Raw genomic sequence first — 24532 nt, forward strand, 5'->3', positions numbered from 1 at the left:
CCTGCTGCTATATGGCATCACAAAAAATATTACCAAGTCCCAGGTTGCTGATCTGACTTTCTGCCTCATTTACACACAATTGCAGGGTCTCAATTGTTTCTCTTACTTTGACAACACAACATAAATATATAATTTCTCATTATTATTATTATTATTATTATTATTATTATTATTATTATTATTATTATTATTATTATTATTATTATTATTATTATTATTATTATTATTATTATTATTATTATTATTATTATTATTTTATTGTTATTTTAATTGCGTATTTTTTTATTATAAATTGTATTTACTATAAATTATTATTATTATTATTATTACATTTTCGCCCCCCAGGCCCCGATGTGGGTCAGTGACCTGTACCCGGGTGGGCTAATCCCTGTTAAAAAAAAAAAGTAAGCGGCATGTTAGGGGAGAGTGTGTATTTAACTTGGGTGAAACGGAGATTACGAACACATCTGAGATCCACCACTTGGTCAAACTGGGCTGGTTCATTCTCTGCGTGACGAAGCAAGATTAACGCTCTCAAAATACTCGTTATATGTGTATTTTATGGCCTCGGGGTACATGGGAAGACGCGTGGGGCGGCTGTAGACCTTGAGTTGTGGGTGTATATACAGGCGGAGGCTGGAGTTCTCCGTCAGACAGCTCCCTTCTGCCGGGTGGGTCGTACATAATACAGCAAATATGAACGCTCTAGTAAGTATATATGCCTCGTTCCAGGCTTGTAAGGATTTGTATCCTAACATTTCCTCGACCAGGGAGTGTGAGAACGTAATGAACTGTCTTAGTTAAACGACACAAAGATTGCCTTCTAAGGGTTCCGACGTTTATTTTATTCAGGGGTGGTAATGCAAGAACGCATCTATCTAATAAATTAGGCTCCAAAACAAAGACGAATTATCAAATATTTCTTTGTATTTTCTTTGACTCGTACTTTGATAACGTATTTAAAATTGTTTAGTGCCACAAAGAAAAATTTAAAAGGTTCCTATTTAAAAAAAAAATACATTTGTAATGTACTGTAAAGACAAATAGCGGTTGCTCACTCAAGCTTCGTAGCAAAGCTAAATTATCAAAGATAATGTAGCACTAAGCTGAACCTAACTGGTTAGAAAATATTTAACTGTCTCGACGAAGAGAAGAGCAATGAGGCTTGTGCTCTCTTCCACTGGGAGTATACTCGGCTCCGTTGTCTACGAACTCATGGCGACAAAAAAAATCCGACTTGCTTCAGGTCATACATGATGACAACAGAAGAGTACCTTTTATCGTTTCTTACTTGTACGTCACAAAATCACCTTGATTAGTTGGGTTAAGTTAGTTACTAGAGAATATTGAAAACTTACATTACCCAGTTATTCTTAAATGTATATTATGCCGCAGTTGTCAGGAGGAACTGATGAAATCGGTTATCTCAAATACGCAAGACATCGAGTTCAAACACTTACCTCGATAATCTAACTGACAAAAACACAACACCAGAAACTTACCTTTGAGTAATTAGTGTATGAGTAATTCCTCAGTTTCTCTAAGGAATTCGTGAAGTCATTCCCCCAAACCTAAAATACAGCAAAATATTAGGTTAGTGTAAGTCCCCCGTGGTAGTCATGACACCAACAACGAAATACCTTATATTTGCATCTCAGCAAGTCAACAGCAGTTTATTTGATAGAAATGTTGGTAAATTTGCTTTTAATTGACCCACTCCACTATGACAACAAAATTATGTTTTTCCGATGTTTTTTTATAAGTTTCGAACATTTCCGTCGGAAATCACCCCTCCCCAAAACGAGTGATTTCCGACTGATATGAAGGTCACAATCGTTCGAAAATCCTCATAAACCATCGGAAAAATATAATTTTGTTATCCTAATATAGCTATCTTAAGATGTCCGGGGACTAGCCTTGCCGAACCTAACCTAACCTTTGTTTCCGACGAAAATGTCATAGAAGATAAGTGTTTTAAAATTCTCTAAACTACATGATAGGTGCATTTAAAAAAAAATGTGGGAAAATTAAAAGCAATATTACCCAAATGTTTATTACAGAACATGAACAAAAACATTCTCTTTACTGATCTGAAAGTTCTCATATCTGGAGGATTGTACGCTAATTAATGTTTATTTACTGTGACGATTTTTTCTTGGTGTTTAATTGTTAAAAAAAAAAATCAAGAACGACATCATTTGTCTAATCCCCAAAGATTTGAAGCATGTACAGGTATATTGTCAAGCAAAAAATTAGCAACCTATTCCTGGGTTGCTGCGAGGATCTTTTATGATTTTTTTAAAGTTTCATTTTTTGCAGAAAAATAGGAGGTTCTACATTTGGTATTTTTAATGATTTTCAAGAGAGTTTGTTTGTCTCCCCCTCAGCGTGTGATGCTGGGTGTGTTGGCGGTGGTGGGTGTGTGTGTTGGTAAGCCTAGCATACTGAGCCACCATGTTGCCCTCCCCCACAACCTCCACCACGACAACATCGGTGTCCATAGGGTGCCTGTGGCTGCTGTCGCCCACCCTACTGCTGTTCACTACGTCCCTGCTACAACCATTACTCACCACGCTCCTGCTGTCGCTGCTGTGGCTCATCATGCCCCTGCTGTTACTGCTGTCACTCACCATGGTCCTGCTGTGGCTCCTCACGCCCCTACTTTCTCTGCTGTAACTCATCACGCCCCTGCTGTCACCCACCACGCCCCTGCTGTTGTTCACGCTTCCTTAGCTCCAGTGAACACCTACTCAGCACCTGTAGCCCCCGCCACGTCCCAGTACCACGCACAGGACGAGTATGGCCGCTACTCCTTTGGGTACAACGCTGGCAACTCTGCCCGTGATGAAAGCCGTGACATCTACGGTAACGTGCGTGGCTCCTACAGCTACGTCGACGGCAATGGCAACTTACAGACACAACACTACGTCGCTGACGACTACGGCTTCCGTGTGGCTGGCAACAACCTGCCCGTCCAGCACTCCGATGATCACCCTTACCGTGGCAAGCGTTCGTATGCTACCTTCCCCGCCTCCACTGGCCCCCTGAGAACTGTAGTCCACGCCACCCCTGCTGTGCACGCTGCCCCAGCCGTCCACGCCCCTGCTCTGGGCTACTCCAGTGGTCTGTACGGCTATGGTGTCCCACGCGGAGGTTTCTCCTACGGGTACCACAGCGTGCCATCTGTCGCCTCCTACAGGAGCTATGCCGTTCCAGCTTACGGTGGTCACTACTAAAGTCCCAAAATCTTCTGCTGGCTTACGACGTTCATTACCAAGACTCCTTGCCATTAAAACAGCGTTAGCACGAGCAAACAACGACGCTTGGCATTCTATTTCCACAGTGACAAGCGAACGTTCGCTCGTCTGCTTGTATCACCGATGCTTGTTTTAAGGTATGAGCTTAACCCACTACTCTCTCGTCCTGAGCTTTGGGTATTCCCCAATAAGGCATCGGGGGGTCAGACTGGCCTCGACCTAAACCTAAGCATAATTCTCGTCATTTGGAGATCCGTTGTCCCCTGGGGGACAAGTTCTATAGTTGACGTTAAACTTGAACTCAACAAAGCGTTTAATATTGTAATTCTGGAAAGTATTTTGAGCAAATATATAATTTTTCTATGATTCTTCTTTCACTGAATCCTTGAGCTACACATAATTTTATCTGAACATAACTGACCATATAAATTAAACATTTATGGGGTATTTAGAACAACTAGATATTTTTGGTATGTACTATTCTTTTTGAAGGGTATAAGAGAGTTTAGGTGATACAAACTAAGCATTCAATGCTGTGAAGGTTCTTGAATAGACAAACAAATCTTCGACAAATGTTAAGTTTAAGGACGGTTGGATTCCTTAAGATTCCGTAAACAAAATTATAAAAATCAAGGCTTTTTGGAAGGCCGACAATGTCTACAATAAACCACATTTTGTTTTACGGTTTGCCTAACAGACAATTGACACCAACCCAACCTGATCTAACCTAACATCTAAACCCGAACCCAAGGTGATCAACCAACTAGTATCTCCTCACCACCACCCAACTCGTGTAGGTCATCGACAGTCTCTAAAAATATGGCAAAGCCAACGATCATGAGAACTGTTTACTGTACGAAAAAACACTCGTTTGTAAACATAAACACACCTAATCTTAAATATGCTCTCTTGTTTCTGAATCCACCTCACAATCGTCACAATTCTATAATCATACCCCTTACCCTCCTTTCTTCTGGCCGAATTTCACAACCACCACGACAGTCCCAGGATAACGCCAACATTCTAGGGTCAACGTTTACCCAAAGTTCAATTCTTTTTGGTCCTGGTAACAAAGTCCTCCAGCACCTCTGGCAAATCCCATTCTCCATACAAATTTTTTTTATACTAGCCTAGTGTTCTGCGAGACTACTGTGTATGACCAATTCTCCAAAATTGATCCCTCTTCTACCATCACCTATAGCCTCACATTTCTCACCTCATCATCCCCAAACTTATGTTATAGATAGACAACTTAAACACCCTGAAAGACCGCAGCAAAAATGGGATAGTAACAACACCTGGATATACAGGTTGGTGTCATGGTACCGCGTTTTTTACTCAGTTACACGTTCACCGCTTGTTCAACTTTCCCCCTGCTAAGGACAAGCGCCTAAACTTATTTACTTCCATTACTATATACACTGTAGAACGGTGTTAGAGTGGCAGTTTTTCATTTGCCAACAGGTTTTTATCCTCTCACTTACGGTAACCTAACCTAGCTTTGCGCAATATTTACCAACGCGTAAAGCCCGAGGCTACATATGTGGTCATAACAGTAACGTTATCATTACAGCCAAACAGGAAAGTTTGTGAGTAACTTCAGAAATAAACCAAATCCGTGACCCTCTCCTACCAACCTTCCTGCCTGGTGTAAGATTTTGCTGAAAGTCGAGGATTTGGGGAATAAAAACTTTCTATTAACAAATAATATAATTCTTTTTTACCTTTTTACTATAACAGGGTAAAATTATGGCCAGATGTCCCCCTAATGCGGGAGTTTCTATGTTAACAAGGCAAAAACCTCATTAAAAAAGCCATTCAGGAGAGGAGCAAAGTGCACTGATGCCGATTTCACAGTAGGCTGTCCACCGAATCTCCTTCCTCTTAAAATCTGTCATCATGCTGCTGCCATTGTATCATTGCTGCTTATTTTATAACTTGACCTAACTATCACCTTTAAGCTAAAATTCCGGACACAGTTTGATTGTCTCAAATTCTATTATCGTATCCCCGTTTTACATATTACTAAGTATTTTAACCTACGCAGGACTATTATTATTCCAGATTGTGTTCAGCCTTACGTCCTTTCATAATTATGGGTCGTACTGTTTGGTCATCCTTCCTCTGTGATACTTGTACACTACATACACGTCACTGTTGTACGTCAGTACGTCACTATTGAACACCCACTAAAAAATTATTCGGCACCCGTGTCATATTTTATCACGCCGTAAGGGTGCCGAATATTTTTTTAGTGGTTGTACACACTGCTTTACAAATATTGCTGTACACTTTAATAGTACACATGCACACGAATGTCTTACCACTGTTTTACAGTGGTAAGCACATTTCTCCATTATACGCACACACATCGTTACTGTATACATATTTTGTTATACATTGTTTTTGTTTTTCCACTGTACTCTGCCCGGAGTACCTGCCTAGCCGAGTACCCCACTAAAGTGTATAAAATGGCTATCTCAGTTGTGCATTTTTCTCCGTCAGATTTGCTCCGTGTCCTCAATTAACGGACTATTACACGCACCACGTATTTGTCCATCTCCAAACTCAAACCATAACAACAAACATGGCGGAACCGGAACTCTTATGGACTACAGGCTACTCAGTAGGGAAAGCTGCAGCAGAAGCGTTTTCCTCGTTTTGGTCCAAGAAAAAGAGCAATAGAGGAAACAACTTGGTATTTTTCCTGAATAACACCCAAGTCACGTACAATACTAATGACCCTACCACTGACCTTATGCAATTCTAAGCAACTTTTCTTCTATAATTATAGACAACGAGTAATTTCCGACGATGATTATAATCATCGTCGGAAATTACTCGTTGTCAAAATATTGATTTTTTAAAGCAATTATTTTGGAAGGCGACTGAGTAGGTCGTAGGTAGTTGGCAGCTACCAAACAGGGAGGTACTACCGCCTGGGAAGATATTGGAAGCATAATGTGTTGTCTATGGTAGACCCTGCTGCCGCATGGCATCACGAAAATTGTGACCAAGTCCCAGGTTGCTGATCTGACTTTCTGCCTCATTTACACACAATTGCAGGGTCTCAATTGTTTCTCTTACTATTGACAACACAACATACATATATTGTTTCTCACTCTTGATTTTTTTCATTTTGTATTTCTTTATGGTTCTTTATTATTATTATTATTATTATTATTATTATTATTATTATTATTATTATTATTATTATTATTATTATTATTATTATTATCATTGCAACATTTTCGCCCCCTAGGCCCCGACGTGGGTCAGTGACCTGTGCCTGGGGGGGCTAATCCCCGTATAAAAAAAAAATAAAAAAGTGCGACAGCTAGCTCCTAACCCTGCCCCTGAAGATGAACACGATCCTCAACCTCAGCCCGGGCCTTCATCAGAGTAAACGGTAGGCAGAACAATGGTTAGTTTATGTTAGTGGGAGACATAACTCAGAAACAGGTGATTTCCAACAGAAAAGGGTGTTAGAATCAAATGAATCACACTAAAATCCTTAGGAAAAATACAATTTTAAGCTTCAAGGGGAAAATTACAAGACCAGTGTATTTAATAAGCTATAGTACAGGAGCAGGTCTAGATCACGAGATGCTGACAGTGGATGTGGCTCGACAGCACCAATTCTACGAATTACTGGCAATGACGATATTGTTGGGTTAATAAAAAATAATTTCAGTATTTTTATATTTTACTGTTATATATGTAGCATTAACCCACACCTGGAACATTACCAATTTAACATAAACATCATAAACATAACATAATCCTTGTAACAGGCAACGCAAACTACTCCTACCATGCTTACCTAATTTGGTGAAAACCACCAAGTCCTCTAATCATAAAGATTAATTATAAATTTTCACAGGTAAACCAATAACTCGTAATATTGTTAAGAGAACTTACGGTGAGTCAGTAGATAAGACTGAAGTATTATGTTTCTGGTTAGATTCTGAAGAATATGTGTATAGCTACCTCCCAGTCACAGTACTTCACAACACAACACGTCGAAACTCTGACTGGCGGTCACTGACCCACTGGGCACGCCACTGTGGGGCGTCTGAGGTCGTGGGCCTGACAGTACTACTGAGGCTGCTTGAGGTGTTGTTAGCAGAAACCAGTGTTCCCAAATCAAATTTTCCCAGTTCGCTAAAATCTACCAGAAAACTAGCAAAAAATCCGCTAAACCAGTTCTAAGAATCTGCCACATTTACCGTTAAATTTTGTAGGAGCCGTGATTATGTAATTTTAATAATAATATTGTTCTATGTAAAAATTATGTATGTAGTGCATTACCATCGTATGAAAACATGTGATATGTATTGTCTGGCTAAAAGTTTATAATCTGCTGGCTCTTAAAACAACCGTTCCTGCTTTGAAATACGTGTATTAATATAAAAACATACGAAATTAGGATAACTGTAGTAGGCCATATAGGCCTATTTTCATAACTAAAAAATAATTGCATATACAGGCCTATTTTATAACTCATAAATTATTGAGCATACGTGCCTGCTATCATAACTCAGACATAATAATAATGACCAACTATATACTGTACAATATACAAAACTATATACTATATACTGACACATCAACTATACATGACGGAAGAATTAAATTTAACAAGCACGCTCTTCTCAGCTTCAAAACTCTCACAACATTTATTATCAACTTCCACTGCGAACAGAATGTGAGGGAGGTTTTCCAGAGTAGTCGGACTCATACAATTTCGCAGATCATTCATTAGAATATTTACCTGGCTGAACACACGTTCTATCCTTGCATTAGAAACAGGAAGCGAAAGAAAGCTTAAAACACACTGAGAATTCTTTGACGAGTTCATTACCAGCAGAATCCTTTTTAAAACGAACTTAAAATAGGATAACTCCTCTGGAAAATACCTAAAATCACCAAACCCACAAAATCCCTAATTTTCCAGCTAAACCCGAATACAAACAGCCAAATTTAACGGGAACCGCCAAATATGTGAACATTGAAAAACATAAACACTCCTCAGCAAACATCTTTCACTCTCGATAAATGCACCAATCAGAACTGACCCTTACCCCTTAGCTAAATTTTCATTAATAATAAAGGTAGGTAGCTGAAGAACGGACAGCCAATCATAAACGATCAGTTTTCAAGAACAAGGATTTCATTGGTTGCGTATGTACAGTAAATTCAGATATCTCGATAACTATTTTCACTTCCTAGCCCCCATTAGTCCCTGTTCACCTAGCAGTACAGTAGGTACCTGTTGTAAATCGAAAGTTGCGAATTCGTATTCAAGGAGTTGTTGGAGCTTCCAATAACTTGATGACATAAACCACTGACTCTTCAGGCTTCTACGCCCTTAATTCATGAGACATAAGGGCAAGCATGAACTTAGCATGCTTCCCTGTTGGGCGCTGTAAACACTTCTGCGCTTCACCTTACACAAGGATGTAGGGGAGTGCCCAACAAAAAATAAATAAAATAAAATAACTATTTTCAGATGAACAAGATGCCTGAGTGAAGAACGAGCGAGCATTATAAGTAGAATATACCATGTAAACAACAAACAATTCAATTGATTTTATGAATATCTAATAATTATATTAGAGCCAATAACAATAATTATAAAGAGGTTTATGGCAATGACAATAATTAATTCCATCTTTATCCACATTTTAAATACATCCACTAAAATTGAGTATAACGATAAGAAAAACGACAACACTAATAATATACATAAGACCTTTTCATTATCTTATTCCAAATTCAAAATTATATCCATTTCAAAGTCAAGTTCAAGCCATTACAAGACTTACACAATGTTAGTTACGTGATTAAAGAAAGAATCATTAGCAGAATTTCGTCCTCAGTTGTACAGTACCTTCTGCTAGGCTACTGATATGCTTCTAATCACAACTTGAATGATGAACAGGTGAATGAGGCCTAAAATTAGTTAAAAAAAAAGATATTCAGTCACGTTGTCTTCACGTGTACCTGAATTTGTTCTTATAGCTGAAATTTTACTTGTAATTGATTTTGTAGGTTTACTGTAAGTGTATCATCAGTATTTATACCTGTACTTGTGCTGTACTTTAACCTGTAATTATACTCATACCTGTAACTGTATTTGTATCTTCCTGTAGTGTACTTGTGCTGTAATTGAACCTGTACCAGTAATTTTTTTTTTTTTTTACGGGAATTAGCCCACCCAGGCACAGATCAATGACCCACATCGGTCCTTGGGGGAAAAATGTGATAATAATAATAATAATAATAATAATAATAATAATAATAATAATAATAATAATAATAATAATCATAATAATAATAATAATAATAATAATAATAATAATAATAATAATAATAATAATAATAATAATAATAATAATTATAATAATAATAATAATAATAATAATAATAATAAAGAACCACAAAGAAATACAAAACAAATAAAAAGTGAGGAACAATATATGTATGTTGTGTTGTCAATAGTAAGAGAAACAATTGAGACCCTGCAATTGTGTGTAAATGAGGCAGAAAGTCAGATCAGCAACCTGGGACTTGGTCACAATTTTCGTGATGCCATGCGGCAGCAGGGTCTACCATAGACAACACATTATGCTTCCAATATCTTCCCAGGTGGTAGTACCTCCCTGTTTGGTAGCTGCCTAATACCTACTACCTATATTTGTGCTGTAATTGAACCTGTACCTGTTCGTTTGCTGTAATTTAACCTGTAACTTTACTTTAACTTAGACTTATACTCACACCTGTAACAGTACTGTACTTCCATCTGTAAACGTACTTGTATCTTACACCATACATCTGTAACTGCTCACACCTGTACCTGTAACCTACAACTAACTGCACCGACCTGTAACTATACCTGTCACCTGTAATTTTATCGACTTGTAACTGCACCTGTAACCTGCTGAAGTTCCTGTATTCTTGAAATGAAATACAGAATGTAGAGGGGAGAGGTGGCTGTCATGTTCAAGGGTACAGAGGTAGAGGTGTGTGTGTGTGTGTGTGTGTATTAGTGCATGGGGGAGGGAGGGGTTGAGAGACAGACACAAGATCTCACGAATCTCTCTAGTGGTTTAGATATTTCAGGGTGAAACAGTCTCTCTCTCTCTCTAGGTTTTATAATTTTGTAGTAGCATCATATCGACACACACACACACACACACACACACACACACAAGCAGAAAGAGACAAACAGAAAAGAACAAATAGATAGATAGAAGGGGGAAGCAGCCAGGCACAAAGAAAGATAGAGAGAGAGAGAGAGAGAGAGAGAGAGAGAGAGAGAGATTGGAAGGTAAAATAGACCACTATGAATTTGGCTGCTCCCGGGAGTGATTATCTATAATGTGTGTGTGTGTGTGCGCGCGCGCGTTAGGAAGGGGTGGGGGGGGGGGTTGTGGCCTTAACGTGCATGACGCCTGACAATCAAAACTCACTGCTAATGGCACCTCCCTACAGGTACAGATACAGGTATTATGAGATACAGGTATAATGAGATACAGGTGTAATGAGACACAAGTATAATGAGACACAAGTATAATGAGACAGGTATAATGAGAGATACAGGTATGATGAGGCACAAGTATAATGAGAGATACAGGTATAATGAGACACTAGTATAATGAGACACAAGTATAATGATATAGGTATAATGAGAGATACAGGTATAATGAGACACAAGTATAATGAGATAGGTATACTGAGAGATATAGGTATATGGAGACATAAGTATAATGAGATACAGGTATAATGAGACACAAGTATAATGAGACAGGTATAATGAGAGATACAGGTATAATGAGGCACAAGTAGAATGAGAGATACAGGTATAATGAGACACTAGTATAATGAGACACAAGTATAATGATATAGGTATAATGAGAGATACAGGTATAATGAGACACAAGTATAATGAGATAGGTATAATGAGAGATATAAGTATATGGAGACACAAGTATAATGAGATACAGGTATAATGAGACACAAGTATAATGAGACAGATATAATGAGACACAAGTATAATGAGATTCAGGTATAATGAGAAATACAAGTATAATGAGAGATACAGGTATAAGGAAACAAGCATAATGAGAGATATAGGTATAATGAGACATGTATAATGAGACAGGTATAATGAGATACAAGTATAATGAGAGATACAGGTATAAGGAGACACAAATATAATGAGAGATACGGGTATAATGAGATACAAGTATAATGGGAGATGCTGGTATAATGAGAGATACAACTATTTTGAGACAGGTATAATGAGATACAAGTATAATGAGACAGGTATGAGAGATACAAGTATAATGAGAGATACAGGTATAAGGAGACACAAGCATAATGAGAGACACAAGTATAATGAGAGATACAACTATAATGAGACAGGTATAATGAGAGATTCAAATATAATGAGATACAAGTATAATGAGAGATACAGGTATAAGGAGACACAAGTATAATGAGAGATACAGGTATAATGAGAAATACAACTATAATGAGAAATACAACTATAATGAGACAGGTGTAATGAGAGATTCAAATATAATGAGATACAAGTATAATGAGAGATACAGGTATAATGAGATACAACTATAATGAGACAGGTAAAATGAGAGATACAGGTATAATGAGACAGGTATAATGAGAGATACAGGTAAGGAGAAATGTTATAAGTCCCCAATTAAGGTTTACAGACAGGTACAAGATAAACTACAGGTACATATACAGGTACAAGATACGTGGCAGACATTGATCTTGTGTTCGGCTGGTCGTACAAGATCGCCACTGGAGGCAAAAGACGGGCGAATGTTAGCCTGGCGTAGCTTTTATGCACTGTACGTGTCTTTGTGCGGGTGAGAGGGAAAGGCTGAATCCACCTACTCGCATCCAATCCCACTCACTCACACCCTATCCCACCCACTCACTCACACCCTACCCCATCCATTCACACCCTATCCCACTCACTCACACCCTGCCCTACCCACTCACTCACACCCTACCCTGCCCACTCACTCACACCTTACCCTACCCACCCACTCACACCCACTCAAATCACATCCTACCCTACCCACTCACACCCACGCCCATCTCATACACCGAGTGACGTCATAATAACCTGGAAAATTTTTGCAGGTGAACACTGATAAATTTCACGTATAATTGATTCTTAGAGGCAGACGAGAGACTGAGTTGTGAAAGGGCTCGTGTGTGTGTGTGTGTGTGTGTGTGTGTGTGTGTGTGCGTACTCTAGCAGGATATACAACTAATCATATGTCCAATACGAAACACCTTTACGACTCAGCACACCTGTCCTTAATTAAAAAAAATCTCATTCCTCCCTAATTTTCCCATTCACTTCCTTCTATCATCATCACTCTCAGTCTCCCTCATTCCTCTCTCATCTTCTAGCACAATCACACTCAATCTCCCTCATCCCTCCTCCTGCCCCCCCTCCCCAACACACTTCCCAGCATTACGGATAATAACTCTCTAACGTACAGACAGACACACACCACCTACTTCAACGCACTCTTTAAGGTAAGCAGTTTGAAGGCTACGAGAGTGTTTTGTCATGGGGACCTGACGCACTCCAACAATCACGTCATCCAGGTGTAATCAACATGGCGCTACGGTCTGCTTGGTCTATTTTACTCTGATATGCAGTTTTTTAGCCCCCAGGCTCCGTTATCTGGAGGGAGTTCAGGGCCTTGAGTTCCTGGTGGGGTATATACAGTATATATACGAGAGAGCGGCTCCTCCGCCGTCAGACAGCTCCCTTCTTCTGGGTGGGTCACATCGAGTCTACCACACACCAGCAGACATGAATTCGATCGTGAGTATCCGTGTGTGTGTGTGCTTATCAACCGATATCCACTTTGCTGTCACGTGCTGTAGGTGTACAGCACGCCTGGAAGTACAGATGTGGGTGTACACAAGTCGTGAAGGGAGTGCATACATGTACTCTAAGCTGGACATGTGGACGTAGATCGGAAGATAAACACGTGTACATTACGTGTCGTGAAGGCAGTGTACGTATGAGATTAAGCCTGAGGATTTATACACAAAGCTGAAGATACACATATGTGTGTACATGTGCTGTAAACATAGACTGTGCACATAAGCTTGAAAATACACATATGGTTGTACACGTGGTGAACATAGTACAGTACGTGTACATAAGCCTGGATATATGCACAAGGTTGTACATGTGATGTGAACATGTTATATGTACTTAAAGATACACACACATGGGTGTATTATGAACGTAATATTTGTACACAAGGTTGAAGGTACGCATACAAGTGGACTATGTGCACATAACACTGAAGATACACATACTGTATGTGCGCACATGTTTCGTGAACGACCCTGAACGTGTGTTGTGAACGGATTATATATACAGATATATCACATACTGTACGTATGACGGAGTAGCTTAGTGTGGGTAGGGTGGGTGTAGCCTCGGCAGGTTACAAGGCTCCCACAGAACGGACACAAACTCTACTGGACAAAAATTCACTTGACCAAGATTCTCTGGGCGCTGAAACCTTATAATGTTTGCTGAGGTTAGGTTTAAGTTAGTTTAGGCTAGGTTAGATAAGGTTAAAATTAGGTTAGATCAAGTTAGGTTACGTAGTTGTTACAGTAATTTCTTTGTATTACAGTTAAACATAAATATATTTCTTAACCCCATAATAGATACACACAAGACGGCGTAGCCTAAAAGGGACTCTACACTGACTAAGTAACCAGGGCTACATTCAAGCCAAACTTACTCAGTACACCGTGTAATGAGAAAAAGATGAATATCTAGGGTTTTGGGCTATCAAAGTTGTGCATATTTCTTCCGGTCAGATTTGCTCCGTCTCCTTAATTAACAGAGTATTACACGCACCTTGTATATGTCCATCTCCAACCTCAAACTATAACAACAAACATGGTGGAATTCTTACGGACTCAATAAGGAAAGCTACAGCAGCAGTTTTTTCCTCGTTGTGGTAAAAAAAAAAAAAAAAAAAAAAGAGTACAAACAAGAAACAACTTTCATGGAAGAGAATAACACCGTGAAGCGACTCACCATGTGGTTGGGGAAGTTTGTTTTACTTTATCCTCTTGTTGGTCTGTTAGCCGCTTGGGCAATCAGTCACATCACCGTTACACACTGTTGGCAAGTATACTGTAGTGGGCATGTACTAGCTCCAGTGTTGGTGAAGTCTGGTCTTGAATGAGCTCACACTCACCGTCATCACAAAGCTCTCTGGCAGACTGTTCCAAACTTTCAATCACAACTCTCACTCCAAAACATTTTGCCCGGACAATTTGGTATGTAAGTAAACACGAGTCAAATGACAGTTTATTAATCTTCAGTTAAATAGTTTTGTAATTAAATCGTTAATACTCAGCATAGTCCTTATTGTTTACCAGTTATAGCAGGTTAAAGACGAAAGTTATCAAACATTGTATTTAAAATCAGAGTTGGTAAAGAATTTCATAAGACCCCGGTCATAGGTCCAGCGTAGCTGAAGGAAATCCAAATGTACCTGAGTTGTCCAGCCCTCAGAAAACCAGCTGGAGAACGGCGAACATGAGCACCGCTTAACTGTGCTGTCTCGATGGATTTAATGCCTAAAAGTTCAAGAGTTGTAAGTTATAGGTGGATAATGAGACGTAAAGTCGGTAGTGGTGGTAAGCTGGGAACATAAACAAATAGCCAGATAGACATGTACAGCAACACTAGACAATATACATATATATATATATATATATATATATATATATATATATATATATATATATATATATATATGCAAATAACCACTGGACTGACTCTACCCTACTCTCGTGTATATACACATCTTTGATTTAGCTAGTCTGTACTCACCCTGAAGATGTGAATTACACGAAAGCGCTTGAGAACTTGTGTTTCTTCTTTTCTTGTGGTTATCAGCATATATATATATATATATATATATATATATATATATATATATATATATATATATATATATATATATATATATATATATATATATATATATATATATACAAGGTTTGGCAGAAAGACATAAAATAAGACACTGGTTGGTTTACTGATCTTTTATTCTTTCTACCCGCAGCGTGTGTTGTGTGTGTTGTGGGCGCTGGTGGGGGCGGTGACCAGTGACGGCACCCACCATGGGGACACAAGCTCCTCCTCCACCATCTTCAGGGATTCTGTGGTCAGGTCCAACGGCGCCCCCGTCATCGGCAAGGGCGTCTTCCACCACCATACTGCTCAAGCGGTTCATGGTGCTTCAGTGGCCCATGGTGGGTCAGCAATCCATGGTGGGTCAGCTGTTCATGGTGCTTCAGGGGTCCATGGTGGGTCAGCATTACATGGTGGGTCAGCTGTTCATGGTGCTTCAGTGGTCCATGGTGGGTCAGCAATCCATGGTGGGTCAGCTGTTCAAGGTGCTTCAGGGGTCCATGGTGGGTCAGCAATCCATGGTGGGTCAGCTGTTCATGGTGCTTCAGGGGTCCATGGTGGGTCAGCAATCCATGGTGGGTCCGCTGTTCATGGTGCTTCAGGGGTCCATGGTGGGTCAGCATTCCATGGTGGGTCAGCTGTTCATGGTGCTTCAGTGGTCCATGGTGGGTCAGCAATTCATGGTGGGTCAGCTGTTCAAGGTGCTTCAGGGGTCCATGGTGGGTCGTCATTCAATGGTGGGTCAGGTAGTTTCAGCGCCCCGGTCGTCCGCAAGACTACTGTAGTTCATGGGGGTCCAGTCCTCCATGCCCCGGTGGTTCATAGACCGGTCGTTTCTGCTCCGGTGGTTCGTACTCGGGTAGTTGCTCCTGCTGTGGTCCATGCCCCCGTCGCCCCTGTGGCAGTGGGTTATGCTCCCTATGGCCTGGTGGCCCCTGATCCAGTGATCCACCAAGCTGCAATGTCTGGCTCATACGGTCGCCCTCAGTACGCCCCGGTTCTGTCACAGTACCACGCACAGGACGAGTATGGCCGCTACTCCTTCGGGTACAACGCTGGCAACTCTGCCCGTGATGAGAGTCGCGACGTCAACGGCCACGTGCGTGGCTCCTTCAGCTACATCGATGACTACGGAAACATCCAGACACAACACTACGTCGCTGACGACTACGGCTTCCGTGTGGCTGGCAACAACCTGCCCGTCCAGCACTCCGATGATCACCCTTACCGTGGCAAGCGTTCTTATACTAACTTCCCCGCCTCCACTAGCCCCCTGATCAGCGGTAGCTCCCACGGCGCACCGGCCACCACCGTAACCCACGTCGTGAACGGCCCCGTCGTCGTCCGTGAGTCCGGTCCCTACGGAGGTGCTTACGTTCAAGATAACTCCCGCTATGGCGTATACTCTACCTACAGCGGCCCCCATGGCGGCTACACAGGAATCTCTCCTCTTCTCGGCAACTCCGACTTGCACGGTGACTTCGACCGACTTGGCCTCCACGGGTTCTCCTACGGATTCAACACTGGTCCACACTCCCTCACCACTTACGGAACCCACTTTGAGCAACAGAACCAACTGAGCCCCTACAGATACTAAACCCAGGACTGCTCACGTCGTCAGCATGATTAGCGTCGCGCTGGTCCTCTGGATAACCTCTGGGTGTCTCCAGAGGTCACGGCTGGACATACAGACTGTTTGACTGTTCATACGACGGCCAGAGAAAGGGATGTCTGTCTGGAATCTGATTCTCACATCATCATACATTAAAACTTTCATTCTAAATGGTGACGTAAGAACAACATACTGTACTAGTCGGTTGAGCTGAGTCATTTAAAAAAGAAAGAGTCAGAGATTTTGGCAAATTTCTTACCGATATATCACCGTAACTCGCTGTGTTCTCTCGTCACCAGTTAAGATAGTGTAAGACTCTTTAAGACTCTGGAATAAGCGGGAACTCACTAACTAGGACGATGATTTACCTGTCCATCCTCTTCCTCCACCTAGATCGTCCCTCTGTTTCCTCCTCCTCTTCCTCCTCTTGGGTCGTCCCTCTGCTTCCTCCTCCACCTAGGTCGTCCCTCTGCCTCCTTCACCTAGGTCGTCCCTCTGCGTCCCCCTCTTCCACCTAGGTCGTCCCTTTGCCCCCTCCTCCACCTGGTTCGTCCCCCTGCCTCCTCCTCCTCTTCCTTGTCACCTTCATTCTCTGTTTCTCTGTGTCTTTACTGTGTTTATTCACCTCCTTTCATCCCACAGTTTATCAGATGTTTACACATTTCTCTTTAAATTTATTTCCTTCTGAATTTACATAATTTTGTATACACTTTATAAATATTTGATGCTCTTATGATCTTAGGATTTGTTTTTATAATTTACTTCATATATTTTTGCTGGTCTTAGCAAGCTGAGAATTTTCAAATGATTTTATAATAAAAGAAAAAATATTTAGAATTTAGATTATTTTCTATTTTTATATATAAATTTCATCTTAAACAATTGATGTTTTTTATGTCGAAAAATTTTCCTAAAATTTGTCAAGCAAGGCCCATAAAAATATATTACATTAACCATACAATATTATCACACTGACCCTTAAATATTTTCCTTTGGGGCCATGGCGTCACAGCTTTAGGGCCATGACGTCACAGCTTTAAGGCTATGACGTCAGAGCTTTAAGGTCATGTCGTCAGAGCCTTAGAGCCATGACGTCAGAGATTTAAGGCCACAACATCAGAGCTTTAGCTGCCACAACTTAAAGACTACAGCTTTCCACCTCCTAGTTAGTGAGTTTTAGGTGCTGTGAAGAGCAAAACTTAATATTTTATAAACATTATTTTTTTACAGCTTTCAAAATCATGTTTCTGAACTCCAAATTGGTTTCCTGTGCGAATAAATGAGAAGATATTAAAGGTATTAAATGGGTTTTATTATTCACTGTAATAGTCTAAGCCTTTATGAGGAAAGAATTTTACCCGTGAAAAGATAAGATTCATTCTGAAATTCTACAAGAGCTTGAAAGTGGTTAAAATACAAAAAATATTTATACTACTACTACTACTACTTTTTTATGGCCTCCAGCCTACCCCAATAGCCACGCCTTTGCTACCATTTCATTACCTAAATATTAAATATCCTAATACAAAAGTAGCTATCCTAACTGTGTTGAGTTAGTTGAGCGGCAGATCTATGTGGTATTCAGTGACTGTTGCCTCATAGTCAATATCTGCGACCGTTGTCGGCTTTGGGGCCGATGCTCTCGTTCCCCTGAGGCAGAGCAATGCAGAGAGAAGGACAGTCGACATCTCAACCAAGCTGCAATATAACTTCTGGGCAGCTGCTTCCGTTCGGATAACACCTCCGCGTGTCTGGCATAGAAGCATCTTGCACCGTTGCATCCAAGCCTGAAGGGCCAGCACCTCCCGGAGTTTTCAGTGCTTTTTTCCACACCATCCCTCCCGTTATTTTCTCGAACAGGACAGCATTAGAAAGGATATAGTCACCCTGGAACCTGATGCTTTCCTCCTCACTTGCAGGGGGATGTTTTTCCTTCAGTTGTTTTAATGTCTCTCTGTTTATTGGCAGAACACCACCGGAGGATTCCTCTGCGAGAGATCTGACCGCCAAAGACACTTTTCCCACACGCATCTTCTTACCAAACTTTCTGGCAACGTCATCGGTGTATTGCTTTCCGTCTCCTGTAAATTTTAGTCTCTCCTGCAGTGTTCTTGCTTCACATAGGAGATCATCAAGGGTCCCATTCTGCCCCATTGTCAATCTTCTCTTCATTGCTGCCACATTTTCTTTGTGCTTTTACAACATCTACTACTACTACGACTACTACTTTCTTAACGTGGACTCCAGCCTCCCCTAATAGCCACACCTTCGCCGCCATTTTATTACCTTAAAATTAACTATCCTAATACGTAAGTAGCTACCCTGGCTGTGTTGAGATAGTTGAGCCGCAGATCAATGCGGCATTCAGTGACTGTTGCCTCAAAGTCAATATCTGCGACTGTTGTCGGCTTTGGGGCCGATGCTCTCGTTCCCCTGAGGCAAAGCAATGCAGACCTAAGCAGAGAGAAGGACAGTCGACATCTCAACCAGGCTGTAATATAACTTCTGGGCTGCTGCTTTCGTTCAGATATCACCTCCGCGAGTCTGGCGTAGAAGCATCTTGCACTTGGTCCCATCCCGCCAGAGGTTGTGAACACCAGAGGAGTGAAGCTGCCTTGATCAAAATTCAGAATTCTCTCCCCATATGCCCTAATCTTGTCGTTCCCGTTCCTCCTGTGTGCAGCATCGAGAGCTAGGTTGCGGTGACATGCGGCCATGGGATCAAAAATCTTATGTCAAAAAAGGCTTGCTGTCCCCGCGTCCAGAATCGTCGACTACTGACGTCCACACAGGCTTCGTTGGATGTGTTTGAAGTCCTGTGACGGAGGTTCTCACCGTCCAATGGAAGGAGGGGCGGTTCCACCATTTTGTCGTAGCAGATTTCCCTCAGTAGATTTGCTGTTAGATCCCTTACTTCGTCATGCCGCATGCATACGAAGCCCCCTTTCTTGCACACCATGGAGTGGTCGATGTCATAAGATGAGCCGGACACTCATTGGAAGGGCAAACCTTCTACTGGCCTACCGTACCTTAGAGCACTACTACTACTACTACGACTACTACTACTATTATTACTACTGCCATTACTACTACTACTATTATTTTTTATTTATTTTATGTATTTATTTTTTTTAAATGGCCTCCAGCCTCCCCCACCGTTTTATTACTACTACTGCCTTTACTACTACAACTACTACTACTAACAATAATGATAATAATAACAATAATAGTAACATTTCTTTTACTATTATTACTACTACTACAAAATAATAACACTAATATTACTACTACAACATAAAATAATAATGACAATTTTTCAATTAAAAAAATCAATATTCAGAAATTAAAACAATGAAGCATAAGAACGGACAACAGTTGCACAGAGGTCAATATATCCTTAACCTCTAAGTTACTTAATAAATAAAGGACCTAATGATATGAATTAACTACAAGAACAACGGATGGTCTTGTCTTATTAATAGGTGCGCTAATTACCCGGGTCTTGAAACACCATCTAATAAGTGTCAGTTTTGGGTGCTAAGACAACGCAAGATTCTTCAAATACGACGTTGGTGGCGAGGATAAAAAAAACGAAAAAAACGAAACAGAAACCTTGAGCTTTGAGGGAACACCCAAATCCATTCCTTTGTTTCTGCTTCTTTAACCTTGACTTCCACGTCACTGGCAACAGGCACCATCATGCACCCCGAGGACTGAGTTACATATGAGGTTGAGCAGCATGGTAACCAGGTCTCCCAGGGTGGCTCTGCCTGCGTGCTGGGGGTCAGGGCACTGTAGGAGGTGACCGTTGTAGAGAGGGTGAGACGCCAGCCCTCGACGGTACAGTGCCTCACACTCACTGATCCCCGCCAGGTTGAGCGGCACACCAGTGTCCCACCACCACACTCCACCACCTGTCTCTCTGGGGTCCAGATGGTCTCTGATGCTCCTGGTAGTTTGTGGTCTCACAGTGTTGGGTGCTGGACCCTGGGGGACGGGGGAGTGTTGCTGGAGAGACCCAGTGATGGGTGTTGGAGAGGTGTAGGAGACGTGGGGCGGGCTGGGAGAAAGGTGGTGGTTTCCATACTGACGGAGATAATACATCAACAACATCTCGCTCCAGTCACTGGACGCGTCACCGAAAGCGGTTCTCATATTGAACAGCACCCAGCCAGCGTGCGTCCTGAACCGACTTTGGGATAGAAATAACACCCGGCTTCTCTGTGAGATCTGAAAGCATTAAGAACAGTTCTGACGAAGAGCAGGAAAAGTAAGTGGTTTTTGGTGACATGAAATTCACTGACCAAGAACCTTCAGACTAGCTTTACGAAAATTAGGCAATGTTGATAAAATTCCCATTTGTGTTAGTGTTGTCCAGTGTGACCCAACTGTACATCACTGGTTCTTCAGGTACTTCGGCTTCCTTCTGTACTGACTGACGCTAAACCCATGGAATGTGGCCCCCCACCAAGGATACAGATGATTACCTGGATGTATATTTGTAAAAGTCTTGATCTAGAGTGAACCTAATTTACCTACTAAGAAAAAAATAAAGTCAACCTAAACAAAGAACAAAGGAGAGGGAGAAAGATAGGGATGCGTAGACAATAAATACGAAATGAAACCAGTACTGACCTGATGCAGGAGAGGGGCGACCTGCTCGTGCAACTGTCTGAGGTAACTGAGCACGTCGTGGGGATAGTAATACAACATCCTCTGCATCATCCACGACGTGTACCCTGGAGGAGACAACCACGGTGGGAACCTCTTAACAGAATAAAAAATACTGAAGAAGATGCAGCGAATATAGTTATTATAGTGTGCATCCCCTTCACCCAACACGTGAGGATTCTCTATATGTTAAAGTTCGGATATGAAAAGTTAGCTTGATGAAGGTGATCCTTAACCCCACAGACTCACAATAAACCAAAACACGCCGTGATGTGTTGGTTTGTCAGGTCAAGCTTACACATAAACAAAAAATGTGAGTAAGATAAAACTTCAGAGATCTAGTAGAACCATTAACGTCAATACACCAAATATTCAAACCCTCAGCAGAGTCACAACACAGTCACCATCAGAGTTGTCTTATTTAAAAGAGCATCGTCACCTCACCAAAAACACACAACACACAACTAACTCACCCAAACACGACCTACAACTCACACCAAGCAAGACCTACAACTCACACCACACACGACCCACAACAAACCCGCACACGACCCACAACTCACACCACACACGACCTACAACTCACACCCCACACAACCTACACACCACGACCTACTCACCACACGACCTACAACTCACACACACGATACAACTCACACCACACACGACCACAACTCACCACGCGACCTACTCATCACACACGACCTACAACTCACACCACACACGACCTACAACTCACACCACACACGACCTACAACCACACACCACACACGACCTACAACTCACACCACACACGACCCTACACCACACACGATCTACAACTCACAAAACACGACCAGCAACTCACACTACACGACCTACAACTCACTACACGACCCTCTCACCACACGACCTACAACTCACCACCACACGATCTACTCACACTACACACGACCCACAACTCACACTACCGACCTACAACTCACACCACACACGACCCACAACTCACTCACGACCACAACCCACCACCACCTACAACCTCACACCACACACGACCTACAACTCACACCACAACCACAACTCACCACACGACCTAACTCACCACGACCTACAACTCACACTACACGACCCCAACTCACACTACACGACCACCTCTCACACACACACGACCCACAACTCACACCACACAACCTACAACTCCCACACACGACCTACAACTCACACCACACACGATACCAACTCACCACACACGACAACTCACACCACACGACCTACAACTCACACACACACGACCTACAACTCACACCACACGAACCACAACTCACACCACACGAAATACAAACTCACACCACACACGACCACACAACTCACCCAAAACTCACCACCACACGACCTACAACTCACACCACACACCTACAACTCACCACCGACCTACAACTCACCACACACGACCTACAATCAACACCACCACCACCACAATCACACCACGACCTACAACTCACCACAAAAACCTACAACTCACACCACACGATCTACAACTCACACTACACAACCTACAACTCACAACACACGACCTACATCTCACCACACCACAACTCACACCACACACGACCCACAACTCACACGACCCACAACTCACACCACACACGACACTCCCCACCGACCTACAACTCACACACCACACGACCCATAACTCACACCACACACGACCCTCTACGACCCACTCACACACACGACCACATCTCACACCACACACGACCTACTCATACCACACGACCCACAACTCACACCACACGACATAAAACTCACACCACACACGACCACTCACACCAACCTCTCACACCACACGACCATAACTCACCACGACCACAACTCACCACACACGAAATACCAACTCACCGACCAACAACTCACACCACACACGACCTACAACTCACACCACACGACCCACAACTCACACCACACACGCACAACTCACACCACGACCTACAACTCACACCACACGACCTACTCACACTACAAAGACCCACAACTCACACACACACAACCTACAACTCACACCACGACCCTCACCACAAATAAGACTCACACCACACACAAACCACAACTCACCACCACACGACCTACAACTCACACCACACACGACCCACAACTCACACACACACGACCTACAACTCACACACACACGACCCACAACTCACACTACACACGACCCACAACTCACACACACAACCCACAACTCACACCACACACACGACCCTCTCACCACACACACATAAACTCACAACACCCACCAACTCACCACAGACCCGACTCACCAACCTCTCACACCACACGACCCACAACTCACCACACACGACCTAAAACTCACCACCGACCTACAACACACCACACACGACCTACAATCCACACACCACACACGACCTACAACTCACAAAAACCTACTCACACCACACACACTCTACAACTCACACTACCCAACCTCAACTCACAACACGACCTACATCTCACACCACACGACCACAACTCACACGACCCAACTCACACACCACACACGACCCATAACTCACACCACACACGACCCACAACCCACACACGAAATACAACTCACACCACACGACCAACAACTCACACACCACACACGACCCACAACCACACCACACACGACCACAACTCACACCACACGCGACCTACAACTCACACCACACACGACCTACAACCACACCACACGACCCACAACTCACACTACAAGACCCACAACTCACACTACACAACCTACACACCACACACGACCCACAACTCACACCACACGACCTAAGACTCACACCCACAACAAAACCTACAACCTACAAAAACACCGACCTACAACTCACACCACACATGACCCACAACTCACACCACATACGACCCACAACTCACACTCACACACGACCCACAACTCACACCACACACGACCCACAACCACACTCACACACAACCTACAACTCACACCACACACACCCA

General features: G+C 42.3%; 2 protein-coding genes across 2 annotated transcripts; one reads left to right on the forward strand and one right to left on the reverse strand.

The window, feature by feature from the left end:
- The first annotated feature begins 630 nt into the window (after window positions 1–630).
- Window positions 631–18178, forward strand: LOC121875263. The gene is made up of 4 exons (XM_042379724.1): window positions 631–708; window positions 2388–3232; window positions 12966–13134; window positions 15419–18178. Exons 1-4 carry the CDS (start codon window positions 697–699, stop codon window positions 16862–16864), a joined length of 2472 nt encoding a protein of 823 aa, XP_042235658.1. The 5' UTR covers window positions 631–696; the 3' UTR covers window positions 16865–18178.
- Window positions 18179–20181: 2003 nt separating this feature from the next.
- LOC121875379 lies at window positions 20182–21613 on the reverse strand. Its single transcript, XM_042379932.1, has 2 exons — window positions 21515–21613; window positions 20182–21109 (listed from the first exon to the last, which is right to left on the reverse strand). Exons 1-2 carry the CDS (start codon window positions 21602–21604, stop codon window positions 20558–20560), a joined length of 642 nt encoding a protein of 213 aa, XP_042235866.1. The 5' UTR covers window positions 21605–21613; the 3' UTR covers window positions 20182–20557.
- Window positions 21614–24532: the final 2919 nt, after the last annotated feature.

The sequence above is a fragment of the Homarus americanus genome, unplaced genomic scaffold, assembly GCF_018991925.1.
Source record: "Homarus americanus isolate GMGI-L3 unplaced genomic scaffold, GMGI_Hamer_2.0 scaffold56241, whole genome shotgun sequence".
Taxonomy (NCBI): domain Eukaryota; kingdom Metazoa; phylum Arthropoda; class Malacostraca; order Decapoda; family Nephropidae; genus Homarus; species Homarus americanus.